This window comes from Coenobita brevimanus, chromosome 101, assembly GCF_032717465.1.
Source record: "Coenobita brevimanus isolate Jiangsu-jjx chromosome 101, ASM3271746v2, whole genome shotgun sequence".
Taxonomy (NCBI): Eukaryota; Metazoa; Arthropoda; class Malacostraca; order Decapoda; family Coenobitidae; genus Coenobita; species Coenobita brevimanus.
In genome coordinates, this window is record NC_137054.1 from 14,340,212 (window position 1) to 14,356,213 (window position 16,002).

General features: G+C 42.1%; 1 protein-coding gene across 1 annotated transcript in view; it reads left to right on the plus strand.

Moving 5' to 3' along the window:
* The window catches only part of LOC145414941 (uncharacterized), a 193,963-nt gene that overhangs the window by 141,445 nt on the left and 36,516 nt on the right, over positions 1–16,002 (plus strand). The window contains exons 21-24 of the mRNA XM_080284354.1: positions 2,833–2,962; positions 8,753–8,935; positions 11,432–11,559; positions 15,175–15,325. Coding sequence (XP_080140480.1) covers positions 2,833–2,962; positions 8,753–8,935; positions 11,432–11,559; positions 15,175–15,325 — 592 coding nt within the window. The remainder of the gene's footprint in view (positions 1–2,832; positions 2,963–8,752; positions 8,936–11,431; positions 11,560–15,174; positions 15,326–16,002) is intronic.

Sequence of the window (16,002 nt, forward strand, 5' to 3'; positions counted from 1 at the left end):
CTGCTCCATTATGTGTGTTATGTTGTGTGGCTGTTCGACAGACAGGGCATATGTTATCTGTAATTCCATCCAACTTGAATCTAAGCTGGTAACTGAAGAGGGCTGGGTGACGTCCTGATCTAAGCCTATCTAGCTGATATAAATTATCTCTGTTAAGGATTTATGATGGATGAATGCTGGGGCAGGGGGGGAGGGTTGTAGTATAGTATTCTGATTTATATGTATTGCTCTGTGCATGAAATGAGTACAGTACTGTATGTAGTTGTTTTTTCAGTGCTAGTGTTGGAGTGTCTGGAGTTGGATTGTTATTGAAGAGGATATGGCAGTGTTTGTGAGGTGACTGTTATAATTACAGGGGTACTCTGTGTTATCACAAGCTGCCACATAAAATTATGGCCCTGGAAGTTGCTACCATGAGGTTGAAGAGTGGCTACAAGCTTAGAAATAAGCCACAGAGTGAGCACTCTTATGCAAAGAGCATTCAGTCTTATATAAATACTGTAGTCATTCGTCAAAGTTAATCTCATATTATTACAAAATAATCTTATTATACATGTTAGATTTATTTTTTCCTTACAGCTAAGTTTGCTACCTGCTTTAGTTTCCTGTCCATGGAAAACATTAACTGTACCTTGGCCTACCCCAAAATGGGGATTCCTTTGTGTGAGTTAAGTGTACATACTGCATTCTCTCAACCTTTTGTAAGCTAAGGTGGACAGATATGGTAAATGAATGTCTGAGAAAGAAAGGTATAGGAGCTAACAGGGCTGAGTAACTGGCAAGTGATCGAGTTGGCTGTACGAATTTTGTGCAGAGGAGTGTATGACCATGGTTTGGCACCCTTTTTTTTTGGTAAATGAATTTAGGGTAGTGTGTAGGAAGAGGAATCTGAGTGTTAATGTAAACAAGAGTAAAGTTACGGTGTTTGAGAGGAATGAAGTCACAGAATGCACAGTGAGGTTGGATGGTGAGGATATGGAGAATGTGCGTGCATTCAAGCACTTGGGTAGTGTGATGAGTAAAGATGGAACTTTTGGGGATGAAGAGCTTGAAAGGGTACTGCAGGGAAGGAAGGTTGTTGGTTCACTGAAAACAGTGATGAGAAATAGGGAGGTGAGTATGGAAGTTAAGAAGTCACTGCATGATAGTCCTGTGATCCCTAACCTGATGTATGGAAGCGAGGCATGGACCTTGCTAGAGGGGAACAAGTCAAGAGAGCAGTGGAAATGAGCTACCTGAGGGAAGCATGTGGAGTGACAGGTTGACGAATGAAGAAGCGAAGGAATGTTGTGGGGTGGATGTGGATGTGGTTGAGAAGAAGATTAGGAGAAATACACTGAGGTGGTTTGGACATGTGGAGAGAATGGAGAATGTAAGACTGACTAAGAGGGTGTATGTAGGTGAGGTGGAGGGAGGGAGAGAGAGGGGAAGACTGAGGATGAGGTGGAGGGATGGAGTTGAGAGGTATATGAAGGAGGGGGGAGTGAGTTGGGAGGAAGGTAGTCAAATGGTGGGTAACAGAGCGTTTTGTCTGCGGCCACCCTTTGTGGGATTAGGGCGTCTGGCTATAGACAGATAGAGAGATAGATTTTTTAAATTTAACAGACATTGGAGTGACTGCCAGATAGGTGGATGGGAAGCTATTTTCAGAATAAGTTTTTCTGACCTATCAGGTGGAGCCATGATTCCAAGGGCATGAATGATGAGTGAATGAGAGTGAGGCTAATTCAGTTGGGCAAACCTTGGTATCTCATTCTGTCTATTTTCTTCTGGCTTTCTGTACCCTACTTCACCACTGCTTGGAGAGGGAGAGGAGGTTTGGATGAAGATGATAAATAAAATTACCTGGTGGAAGGTACAGTAGTATAAAATGAAAAGTAGTCATCACTCTGATGAAAAAGGTTAATGGAAAGTCTGTCTATACCCTTCAGGCCAAGGTGTTTACCAGCAAAATTTATTGGCTGTATATAAAAGGAAAAATTGAAAGGGTTAATGTTTTGCTTAGTGCTAATTTGGTAGCCACCTACTATTTTTCCTTCCTTTTATGGATTTCTTTGCCTTTACTTGAATCAATAAGGAGTTTGTGACCTACAGTCTGTTATGTTTTTGTTCCTTGACAGTTCAGGCTTAAATTAGCAAGAGTTCAACATAAATTCTCTTTTGTTGTTATTGCTATGCAACTTCAAGCTTTTCTTTAAACTGGTGGAAACATAGATGTGTGTTTATAGCTAACTTTCACTCAGACTTTTGCTAAAGCTTTCATCATGTTATGCAGAGGCATCTTACTTTCACCAGAACTGCACTCTATTTAGTTTGACTAATGTACCTACTGAAACAGAGAGGTTGAAGCAAGGTGAATGAGAGGAATTTTGGATATTTGCCTCTGTTCATCCTGAGATGATTTTCCAGCCATAATTCCTACATAAGGGAGAGAGTTAGGGTCAGAAAAGAGAGAGAGAGAGAGAGAGAGCACAAATGTCAAATAATGTGTCCAGCAAAATGGGTTGCACTGTCATTCATAGTCATTTAAAGTTGTCCAGTAAGATCCTCTGCCAATGTCTGGACACAACTGTTCTTTGTATTACGAAATTCAAATCTCCTAATGTCAGTACAGGTGAGAATGGGTTTCAAACTGTTGGTTTCACCTTATCCAGTATGACATACATGACATGCAGCTTTGCAACAATATACAGTATAAATCGGCTGATAAGAACCTGCTTATTAATATGATATACCTGAACACCTGATATATTACCAGCAGCCTAGTGACTGATATTGTAACCAAATGCATACCCAGCAACATAGTGACTATGACTGTGATCATACCCTTAGGCCAGGGATACAGAGCCCCCGACCTGCTCCAAGTTCGCACATGTGCCCTTATGTGATGGTTTCAACTCCTCATATAACTGTGATGGGGGCATCTGGGTCGTCCAGGCTTCACTTCAGGACACTCAGTCAGGTGAGCAACCCTGGAGGATTTTAAGTGATTAAAAAAGTGGGATTTGTTCCACTCAATGTATTAGTGAAAAATAGGGTTAGGATGACCAAAGTTTCTCTGTGGTAGATATCTAGCAGAAGCCAGAATGGCATCCCAAAGAGTATATACTCGTATACATCAACTGGAAGTTTAATGTAAAATCGTACCAGGAACTTATATCAGCATACTGTATAGGACTGCTGAATGTGATTGTTTATCAGGATGGCAAATTGTACCAAGTATATAGAGTGTGTATGTATGCATTATAACAACCATCTTGCACATGCTTGACTTTGGCAAGCAGCTCCACATTGCATGTCCATGCCATGTTTTGTGAATCCTGAGGGGCAGCTTATCCATACAGTTGGGAACACCATTTTTTTTCTGTGAAGAAGTGACCCCTTCTCCATGCTTTATGCATGGGTATAGGTGAAGAATGCATTTGCAGTGCAGTTTTTTTTTTTTTTTTTTTTTTTTTTTATGCAATAATGGAACCGAAGGCAAGGAGCCCGCAAACCATTCCCTCCAAGAAAAAACAAAAACAATACAAAAGAAGCCAAATTCAAGATCCATTCATTTCGAGATGCCTGGACACACAGCGTTTGAAAGACTGGAGATCATAGGAAGTAGGAAATACAGGCAGAGGGAGACAGTTCCAGAGTTGACCTGTTGCATAAATGAAGGACAGGAAGTAACAGTTAACTCTTGCATTAGATAGACGGACAGAAAAAGGATGAGAGCTTATTGCTAGACAGGTGCTACGCACCCGTCAAAGAGGTGGAGAGATGCAAGCAGACAGTTCAGAGAAGCAGCAACAATTGAAGTAGCGATAGAAAAGAGATATGATGCAACAGTGTGGCGAAGAGACAGAGGTTGAAGGGAGCAAGTAAGAGGAGGAGAGTTGATGAGACGCAAAAGCCTTCGACTCCAGCCTATTAAGAAGAGCTGTACGTGGGGAGCTTCCCCACACATGAGAGTTGTACTCTACACAGGGGCGAATAAAACTCATGTATAAAGTCAACAACTGTGTAGGGGTAAAGAAGGTACGGAGTCGGCTTAGCACACCTAATCTCTTGGAAGCAGATTGTACAAGAGATGCAATATGGTCATTCCAAGATAAGTCCCAAGTGAATGAAACCCCAAGCATGTTCAAGGATGATGTAGGATTGAGCTGGATATTATTAAACATTAGTGGGTACTCCTGTAGAAGATTATGTCGGGTTGATAGGTGTAAAATCTTAGTTTTTGATGCTAACAACAAGATTATTTTTACCCAGTCAGAGATACGTGCCAAGTCAGACATTAGGTGTCCCACAGCCTCTTCCCTTGTTTGTTGAAGTAACTGCTGAGATTGTCATTGCAAGAACCAAATGGAAAGGTGAAGGGTGGAATCATCAGCGTATGAGTGGGTAGGGTTAGATGTACAGATTAGAAGGTCATTGATGAATAAAAAGAAGAAAGTTGGTGATAGGACAGAGCCCTGAGGAACACCACTGTTGACAGATTTAGAAGAACAATGGCCGTCTACAACAGCGGCTATAGAACGACCAGAGAGGAAGCTGTAGATGAAGGCACAGATAGAAGGATAGAAACCAATTAATGCCAGACTCGATCGAAAGCATTTGAGATGTCAAAAGCAATGGCAAAGCTTTTGCCAAAGTCCCGAAAGGAGGATAACCAGGAGTCCAAAAGGTAGGTGAGAAGACTGCCAGTGGAGCGTCCCTGATGGAACCCATACAGAAGATCAGAAAGAAGGATGTGATAGGCAAGATGCTTTAAAATTTTTCTGTTAAGAATTGACTTGAGAGCATTTGAGATACAGGATGTTACAGCAACTGGACGATAGTTAGAAGGTTTGGAAAGGTCACCCTTCTCTGGGACTGGCTGAATGAGGGCAGACTTCCAGCAAGAAGGAAAGGTACAAGTTGACAAACAAAGGTGAAAGAGTTTACCTAGGCAGGGTGTAAACACAGAAGCACAACTCTTGAGGACAACAGGAGGGACTCCATCAGGCCCATATGCCTTGTCAGTATTGAGGCCTGTGATGGCAGAAAATACATCAGCTGAAGAAATTTTAATGTCAGCCATGAGGAAGTCAGAGGGGGCAAGTGATGGAGGAACAGCATCGGAATCGTCTAAGGTGGAATTGGAGGCGAAAGTCTGAGCGAAGAGATCTGCTTTATCATTAGAAGAAATAGCTACAGAACCATCAGAGTAGAAAAGAGTAGAGAAGGATGATGAGGTAAAGTTGTTAGAAATGTTTTCGGCAAGAAGCCAGAAGGAGCAGGAAGAACTCAAGTTGGAAAGCTCAGAGCATTTAGTATGGATGAAATTATTTTTAGCACAGCAAAGAACAGACTTAGCACGATTCCAGGCAGAAACATAAAAAAGATGTGATTCAGGGGTGGGTTGGCTCTGGTACCTTTTGTAGGCCCTCTCCTTGTTGCGGACAGCATTAGAACAATCATGATTAACCCATTCAGGTCTCAATTAGGTCCCAAGGTCACGTTTGACAGACGCATTTTTTTGAAAAAAGTCAAGGTTTGCAAATAAAGAAAAAAAATATCATTCATGCACAAGGAAGTAATACACATTTGCCTTTAAAACATTAGAGCTCTACTCACCATACAAGTGCTGCAAAAATGATGGGAAGTTGCGTAGCAAGTGGTGTGTGGTAGCATGATGAGTATTGCCATCTCAGTGGGCTGTGATTTCTTGGTGCGTAGGCGACATGATTGCATTGTTTGTTTCCATGTTTTTCCATAAAAATCAGTGCACTAATATATGTACATTATATCTCATGTGATTTGTGAATGATTCTTGAGATGTTTTCTTTACAAACAACAAACTAAACAATTACAAGATCCTTATAAAACTATCACTTACTACTTGCTAATGACTAATTTATTTTACTTTGCTCTTATTTTCTTTAGTACTGTCCAAGGCAGTGGGGGTAAGGACATGGAGGTAAGCCTACGAGCTTGCCTGTTGTATGTATGTATGTTTATTTTATTGTTGCTAACTATATCATCCTGTGTACTTACAGGCAGCAGTAGAGACAGTGATCAAATATTTATTATTTCTCAAAATTGACGGTGTTATAAGTATAACCAGGAAATGTGAGAAACTCATGAAATATAAATAAGAAAAAAGTAAGGGGACACAATCATTTGTCAATGAAAAGGGCAACACTCACTGCATGTGTATGTCTACCTGGTAACAAATAAATGCATGTTACATGTATAAAAGGCTACAGAAACAACCTTAGAAACCTAAAATCATAAATCTGTATTTATTTTCTCTTAGTCAGACACTCTGACACCCAGGATACGAATAAATAATGAGACATACAATGCGGAAATCTCTTGCTTGCCTGTGACGCAGCAGCTATGTGCGTAGGCGGGAGGCAGGGGGTGGGGCATTGGAGGGAGAGTGGGGGGTGGGGGATTGGAGGGAGAGTTGAGGGTGGAGGGTGGGAGGGAGAGTGGAGGGTGGGAGGTAGAAGGGTGGGGGATCGGTGGGAGGTAGGAGGGTGGAGGAAGTAGGGGGTGGGGGATTGGAGGGAGAGTGGAGGGTGGAAGGGTGGGCAGTAGAGGGGTGAGGGCTCGGTGGGAGGTAGGGGGGTGGAGGAAGGGGGATATGAAAGGGATGAGGGAGGTGAGAGCTATGTATCCTCCAGAGCCGTAAAAATATATTGCAAACAATATTCTTTTGCTAAATGAACTGTCTGATACCAAAGTAGTAAAAAATATTTGCCAGATCAACAGTATAATAAAACCAATATGTGCAACCCAACCCCCGACCATGATTAGCTCTTCCCAAACTGTGTAAACTAAAATATTGTGATCCGCACATGCCTAGTAGAAGCAGAGGGGTCTGGGGAGCAGCTCGTATCCTTATTTCATTCACCAGCCTCACGCAACAGTTTTCATTCATGCCTAAATATGTTGCCATGGGAGTGGCTAGGAGACCCCTACTGAGAAAGCCACTATAGTGGCCAGGAGACCTGAAAGGGTTAAACCAAGGGTTTCTTGCATTAGTCAAAGGATATGAGAAAGGATTGTATGCTTCCATGCCCGAGAAAATAACCTCCGTAATGCGCAAGGCACACTCAGATGGCTCCCGGCCATGGAAGCAATAATCATTCCAGGGAAAATCAAAGAAGTGCTGCCTGAGGGCCTCCCAATCTGCAGCTCCCAAGTGCCACAGACAATGATCTTAGAAGGATCCAAAGGCCGTACCGGAGCAATAGGACAGGTTAAGTAATAAGGTTGTGATCAGAGGAGCCCAATGGAGAGAAAAGATTAACAGTGTAAGCAGAAGGATTAGTTGTAAGGAAGAGGTCAAGTATGTTGAGCTCTCTCCAAGGTGGTCAGGGATACGAATAGGGTGCTGTACAAGCTGCTGTAGGTCATTAAGGATAGAAAAAATGTAGGCTTGTTCACCAGGTGGATCAGTGAAAGGAGAGGAGAGCTAAAGGTGGTGGTGGACATTGAAATCTCCTAGAATGGAGATTTCAGAGAAAGGAGAAATGGATAGAATGTGTTCCATCATAGAAGTAAGATAGTCAAAGAATTTTTGATAGTCAATAGAATTAGGGGATATGTAAACAGCGCAGATATATTTAATCAGAGAATGACAGGAAAGCCTGCAGCCAGAGTGTTGAGAATTCAGAAGAATCGAGTTCAGGAACATGACAGCAAGACAAGTTGTTGCGTATATATACACAACAGCCACCTTTGGCTTTGAAACAAGTACAGAGAAAGTAGGGGGATACAGAAAAAGTTTGGTGTTGACAGTTAGAGAAACATGTATTGGAGAGCATGCTGTCCTACTCTCTGTGTTACTGAAACAATGAAAAAGTTCAGCAAAAGGGGATGGTCAGGAACTAGACCCGAGGGCTGATGAAACAGGAGCTCCAGCTCTCACTGTCATCAGCTTTTCACCCACCTTGGGAGTACTGCCCTGCTTGACTGGCACTACAGTCTACTCCTCAAATGGGTTCCATAAATGCTCATACTGCCCACATGCAAAGTAGGGATCCTCTGTTTGGCGCATTAGTAAAGCACAAGGGCCCCAAAATAAAATCCCGGTCAGGACTGTGATTAATTTGTTAAGCTTTATTTAGGTTAATACAAGGTAAGAAATGCATGTGGAAATTTATTGTAGTGTCTGTGTTTGTGAGTAAAAGTCTACACATAATCAATGGACCTTCAACAGGGTGTGAACTTGTGATATCACATGAAAGGACATACAACTGCATCCTCTTAAATGTCCACCCATGGACAGGACTGCAGCCAAATCAGAAGAATTGGTATATGAACACGCTACACACCCAATCACCAGAGGCTTCTTCACAGTACAAGTAGAATAAAGACATAAAACGGCATGCACAATAGCGTGCTTATCAGTTTTACTATGAGAAGTTTTTCCGAAGTTAAATAAACACATGCCAGTACACCAACATTTCTTTTACATTCTTGCCCTATGCTTTACAACATTTCTCAGCTTTTTAACCCTCTTAGTGCATGGACAACTTTTTATAATACTATAATGTTGCTAAAGCCAGATATCTGATTCAACTTAGGATGGATCTCAGCTGTGAAGAAGCCATTGAAGGTTGTATCTAACCCCTCCAGTTTGAAAAGTCTCTCCTGAGCTAAATATAATTGTCTGCAAGATGCAAGAATAAAATATGAATCATGTCATCAGGCTGAAGAAGATTCTAAGTTTTTAATGCCACTCTTCCTTCCAACCACATTCCCACACCAGGCCTGAATGCCGTCTACTCCAGGCCTTCCGACAACCTGACCCTTGACACTTTCTTCGAGGGCACAACACAGCCAGTGAATATCACCTTTGAGTCCAGCTGCTGTGTGAGGGAAGCAGAGGTCATTGGGCGAGACATGCTTGGGAACATTGGGAAATGCCAGTGGAACCTTGGAAGCTTAATTGGTATGATAAAAGCACAGCCAGTCTCATTTTACATTCTTTGAGGTTTCAGAGCCTGAGACTAGGCTGCCATAGTCTAGTACAGGCGTGGGGAACCTTTCTCCTATTAAGGGCCATTAGGATATTTTTTACATCATTCGCAGACCATACAAAAATATCAACTTAAAACCAGTACATTATATATATATATATATATATATATACTGTACTGTATATATATAGTATATACATATATCTCTCTCATCTCATCAGCCGTTTGAGTGTCCACTGCAGGACTGGCCTATCCCGACCGAAGCGGGGACGATACAGCCAGTGTATCTCTACCAAGTGGCTTAGGCTGTCTGGTAGAGATTTTATGTAGGGTGAGAAGTGCCTGTAAGTGTATAACAATATTGGAGTGGCTTTGGATGTGTGTGTACTCTATGAACCAAGTGTAATTGGCCCGTGCAAGCTGATTGGGTGCAAGCATACTTTATAGTATGCAACACTGGTTCAACCACAGCACCCCTGATGCCCGCCAGTGCAGTACGTGGCCAGAAGAATGCTCCCAAAGTTTATTACTCTGGCGGGGCGCGAACCCTCGTTCTTCAGTGTACAAAAACGCACACTTTATCACTGTACCACAGAGGCTCCATATACACACACGTACATATATATATATATATATATATATATATATATACATATATTCGTTCATGAGTTTATGAAATTGCATTTACGAATTGCCTCACGGGCCTGATCAAATGGTCTTGCGGGCCTTATACAACCTGGAGGCCGGACGTTCCCCACCCTCGGTCTAGTATATTTAAGGGTAGATGGCCAGCCTGCTTCTATTACTGACATTACAGGACTGAAAATGCTTCAGTCACCTCTTGAATATCAAAACTGTTCAAGGCTGTAACTCCAGCTAAAGTATTAGTAACCAATAGACACAGTCAACAACAGTCTCTCTACACTGTAATAAAATCATGTCCAAACATTACCCCTTTATTTCAGTAATAATCCATTATCAAAGCTTAACCTCTTCACAACAATAATTATCTATATAGTCCCTCTGCACAGCTATATATACAGTAAAAACCATGTCAGAGCTTAACCCCTTCATGATAGTAATAATCCATGGTCCCTTAAAACTCATAAAACAATTTCACCAAGAACTGAGAAGTACTAGTGGGACCTCACCAGCTTCACTGAAATGGGCATGGTCAGCAATAATCCTTTTACACTTGAAACTACTGTATCATAATTTAAACACCTGCACTATGAGAGATCTCTAAGCTGAATAAAATCACAGATATCATCCAGTGTAGTTAATAAATATAATTTCTCATGCATTCACTATCAGATGTCTCTCCTAAGTACGTTGGCGAGAATAAAATAATTGTACTAGAGGGGGTAATGGACATCATATCCATACCTTTCACTACTGAAGGACTCCCTGGACTGAAAAAATTATCTGATGGTAGGATAATAAGAATGCAAAAGACTGCCTTATACTTTATTAAATACGTGGTGTTAAAGAAGGATGCCTTCATGTGGTGGCACTAATAAAACCCAGTGCCTTTGCTGCCAGGCTTTACAAATGTTCTTCAGTTTCCCCTCTGGACTGCAGGAGAAGGACAACTTCAGCTTGTAGTCCAGCAGGTTAACATCTAACTCAGCCCAAAGAAAAAACAACAAAACTACAGTAAAACAGTAACAATGAGGTACCTGTTATAAAGGTCACCGTCCACTACTAAAAGTGTATCATCATCATCATCATCATCACACAGGAGGTCAATGAGACCTTGCCATACTAAGCAATAATAAAGGGCTCAGAGTTTTATTTATTAACCTGTGCATGCCTTTGTTTGTTTGTTTTTAATTCTTGCTACCTTCAAACTATTTTATTTGAGTAAATACATAGTATGTGGGGTAACTGAAATTCATTCATTCATTCATTCATTGCCAGACGCCATGTATCCCAGACAGGGTGGCCAAGGGCTTAGAGTTAATTGTTTTACAGGGAGGGGCACTAATCCTCCACCAACCCCACGTGACGTAGGGATGCCAACAGCATCTGGTGTTCCCAGGCGGTCACCCATCCAAGTACTAACCAGACCCAACGTTGCTTAATGAAAAGGCTAATTGAAAACATGTGAAAAGTACTGCTGATTACAACTATATGCCAGGCCCTCATCATACACCTTTCCCAACATGAATATACTTTTACCAGTTCATAATAATGCTTAGTTTTTGCTAACTCAGTTTTCACTTTATCCACTCTAAGGAGAGTGGCATACAAAGGTGTCATTTATCAAGTGCAACACTTGGAAAAATTGATGTTTTTTATAATTAATTTTAAATCTAATATTGGTAAGATTTACTGTCAATCTTTTTTTTTTCCCAAAAAAAATTCTATACTGTATATCTACCCACAACAATATCGCTCAGCATGAGGTCTAGCTGGCCAATCACAGCATTGATACCTGGTACAATAATGTTTTGTGTTTGTGGCAGGGTCTGTGATTGAATTTGTGGCAGAGTCTGTAGGGTACACCTGGGCTGGGCTGAGGTGGAACGTTACTGAGGTGCGGGATGACTTCTACAAGTATATAATCCTCATTAACCATGATTATACTGAGGAAGTAAGTGACAAAGGCAACCATGTTTTTGATAATCTTTATGTACCTTAACAAGGAGACAGGAAATTCTATCAGTCGCTACAAATACTATAGAGAATAACACATTATCATGTAATCCTCTTGCAGCATCCATAGCCAGTTGTCTGTTTTGTACCAAGGTCTTCATTACTGCTGGACACCGTTCTTCTTTCAGCTACTACATTTTTCATTTCCTTTACACATTTACATCTCTGTAACTTGTAGTGTACTGAGATACAGTACAAAACTCCTCCACATGCTCAGTTCCTTCTCCATTCACCTGTATTCACACTGAGAGTTACCTTTCTCATCAGCCATCACTTTATTCAACCATGCTCCTTACAGACATTAACAAACTGAACCAAGACAAAGATTCTACAGCATTCTGTTAACAAGCAGCTCGGCACATACAGATACCATTAGTGAACCTTTTCTACATCTCTCTCAAGGCATTTAGGCAAAGATGGCAAAGTGTAAAAGAAAATATATATACAGCATATAGGTTAGTGAAGATAACATATACTGTACTTCAGTATGATTGGTAGTTCTGATAATCTTTTAATTCAAGCTGGTAATACAGTAATCCTTCCACTATCTGATGTAACAGAGCCAAAGGCATGTCTGAAAAGTGGGCCCCTGCCTCCTGGACGGGTACTTATGGACCCTAACCCAGCCGAACTTGAAAGCAATCTAAATAACTCCCTACCGGACATGCATAGTATCTATTTAAGACCCTATTCACACAAATAATGGACATAAAGCATTAAATAAATGAAAAGGAGCCAGAGAATGAGGAATCAGAAGTGAGTATAGAAGACATTTAGCAGTGTACAGGGTACTTACAGCACATCTGTGGTTCCTCTAAGGCTCTGGCAGTGGTGAAAATACTCTTTATGCATGTACAGTAATCCAGTGTTGTGCTACACTTAATTCTTTGCACTGTGAGTTATAATTGTTTAACACTGCACATACTGTTCTTAATTGTGCCACGCCAGTTTCAACCGCCACTTTGCACCCCACACTTAATCCTTTGCACTCTAAATTCTAATTTCTTAATACTGCACAACACTGTAAATTCCCATGTTGTCTAGTGGTGAGGTATTGCAGTTATTCACAAAAACGAGCATGTCGCGGCATCTATTGTGATGAACATCTACTCATGATAGTGGTTAGGCAATAACCGGTGAGGGGGGAGGATGGAAGGGATGAAGGGGCCATGCACAAACACAGCTGTTCGACGCTGTGCGCTGCAGAGTACAGTAAACCCTCTCTAATTCGGATCCCTATAACTTGGATATGGGATAAATTGGATCTTCTCAACTGCCGGAAAAATAATTTTAATTAGGATAGGAATACGATTTAAGCGACATGAGTCCGGATGTGACATTCAGACAAGGGTTCCACGCAGGGAATTCCCGCCAAACAATGTCTCTGCGCCACGCTGCTCAGTTCAGCCTGCGTCTCTCTCTGTAATGGATGTGCTCTGAGTGGTCCCCATCCTTCACTTATTACAGTATTCGTGAACTTTGTTGCCCCTCAGCCTTGGTTTACAGCATCATGATGGCTTCCAGGAATACAACTGTGCCTTCTACTTCCTCTGGTAAGGGGAAATATGAGAGCCTGAGTCTGGCTGAGAAATTAGCTGTGATCAAGGCTCATGAAAGAGGAGTTATGCGAGCACAACTCATGGCGCAGTATGACATGAAGAGATCAACTCTTCATGACATGCTGAAGGACAAGGACAGTGTAAGGGAGGCAATGAAGAAAACTGAAGGTGGAAGAAAGGGGAAAGATGTTTATCGGTCAAGGAAAATCCAGCATAGGAACTTGGATAACGCAGTGTACAAGTTGTACATACAGGAACGAGCTGAGGGTGTTCCTGTACGAGGTCTGGACATTCAGCACCTGCAGAACGGCTTTCAGCTCATCTTGGAATCTCTGACTTCAAGTGCAGCGGTGGATGGATATGGCGATTCAAGAGGCGCCATGGTACAGTGAACTGCGCCACCAGGGGGGAACTTCTGAGTGCTGATGCTAGTGCTGTGGACCCCTTTGATGAGGAGCTATGTCGGCTAATTGAAGAAGAAGGACTGCATGAGTTTCAGATTTACAATGCTGATGAGACTGGGCTATTCTGGCATGCCCTGCCCAGAAATACCCAGGCCTCAGAGGACATCGGCAGCACTCCAAGGCACAAAAGAAGATGCATCTTGCAACACTCCGTAATGCATGGTGCAAGCTGCTCAAGCCTCCCAGGTATCCAGCGCTTGGTCGTGACGAGTTTGAGGGCTTCAAGACCAAAAAACCCGTGGAGATGTTGGCACAAGCTGGACAGGGAGAAATCCAGGAGGAGAAGCTGACAGAGTGGGTGGAGGAGGACTTCAGTGTGCCTGGCTACCACCACCTGACCAAGGAGGAAATAGCCAACAAAGTCCAATGTGGTGAGACACCTGTCGAGGAGGAAGAGGAAGAAGAAAGAAGTTCTCATGGTCCATCTCTGGCAGCAGGGCTGGATGCGATTGCCACCTGCTTCAGACTCATAGACCATGTAGTGGAGCCCATTGCCCAACATTATGTGGCGCTACGCATTATGAGGAGGCAGGTTACGCAGCTGCAGCAGGAAAAGCAAGTGCAGCCAACAATTTCAACCTTTTTCAAGCCTTTGCCATCCCCAGCCAGCAAGAAGCAGCACCCACTGTCTGAGGAGTCAGGTGCATCCGTCTCTGCCTCAGTGTTATCCACCTCTTCAGCCAGTCTTCACATCCCTGATATGGATTCATGTACCACAGCCCTCAGCATCTCTCATGACAGCACAGAGGACCTAACTGTGGCAATTCCCTGGGCTACACCTGAGGTGCCAGAGGAAATCTTCGAGGACAGTTAGTGCACATGGACAAGTAATGTAGTGCAAGTGGACATGTACAGATAGTGATACATGGATGTGTACAATTAATAATAAGTACATGTGAAGTTACTTTAGTGATAAGTGGATATGAACAGTTCTTGTAGTGATAAGTGTAGTAATGAGTGTAATTTTTGAGAACTGTACAATACCTTCATTACAGTTAACTGTACTGTACTGTACTACTGTGTTGCAAGACTTCAGTTTCAAGGTTTGACACTGTTTTATTTATTTTATTGTGCCCTATTTTAGTATAAATGATATGCTGAACTGTTCAATGGTTTTGTGAAAAAGCCATGTTTTAGTAAGCGTGGGTGTGCTTTAGGGACAAGTGCAGGCATGAGCTCTGATAATTCGAATTTTCTGATATTTCGACATGGGGTTCCCCCCAATTAATCCAAATTAGAGAGGGTTTACTGTATATCCTATTTTTCAGAATATGAATTGCAGGCAGTGTAAAATATTACAATACAGTTAATGCTTTTGCTGACTGTACAGTTATAGACAAAGATAAGTCCACTTCATTATAACAAATAATGAGACATCGAGCAGTCGGTTTCTAAACCCAACGGTGCAAACTGAAGGGTCTAACAGACTTCTCAGAAAACTGTGTGAGAGTTTCATAACTGTGTGATTTGTGGAGTGACATTACTGTCAGCAACTGTATATTCTCATTTTCCTACTCCATCTGGTTACAGTCCCAATGCAAGGAGCTGGTGTGCCGGATGAATGTGACTTACTTATCACCATGCACCCTACAAACCTTCACCCTCACGCCAGTCTACAAGCACGATGGGGTTGAGTCAGTGGGAGCACAACTGGATACAGAGGCCACAACACTGGAGATAGGTGCGTGCACCACCAGCCTTGTTACTGAGGAGCACTTAAGGGAGGGAGCCCTTTGGCCATATTATTGTGAGCTATGGGGGTTCCTCTGCACCCTGTCCTTATCTGTTTTTAAAATACAGTAGTAGTCTTTCACCATATGCAACCAGTGCTTTTGCTGCAGTCTTAGATGAAAGTACATACCGGTAGTTGTATCAGTCATGTGCAAATGACAATACATTTGCAAGCAAGGGGCCAAAGAATTTACCAGATTCAACAAAATCATATCTATAACAACACATATCAGTACTGTACATGATAGGAGTTAAATGAAACAATAAGAAAGCTGAGTATGTCTTTATCCTTGCATGTTGGCCATCATGTGTACATCCACCCTCTCTCCCAAGCCTCTGAACTCATTCACCACCCCCAAGCACATCTGGATTAATTTACAGTATGCTGCATTTGTGTTATGGAAGCAGTGTGTTTTTTGGAACAATGAGTGCCTCAGTGAGTAAAGAATGTGTGGTTATTAGTGAGGGATGTCTGCAATATAGAGAAAATGGGGAGAAAAGTCCACTGGTTCCAGAAAACCAAATCCACATTGCAAGTTTTACATGGTCAGAAGAGCAAAACCTCATACCGAAAGTCTGTTTATCACGTGTGATGTAGTGCTGCCTACTTCTTCCTTCACCTTTATC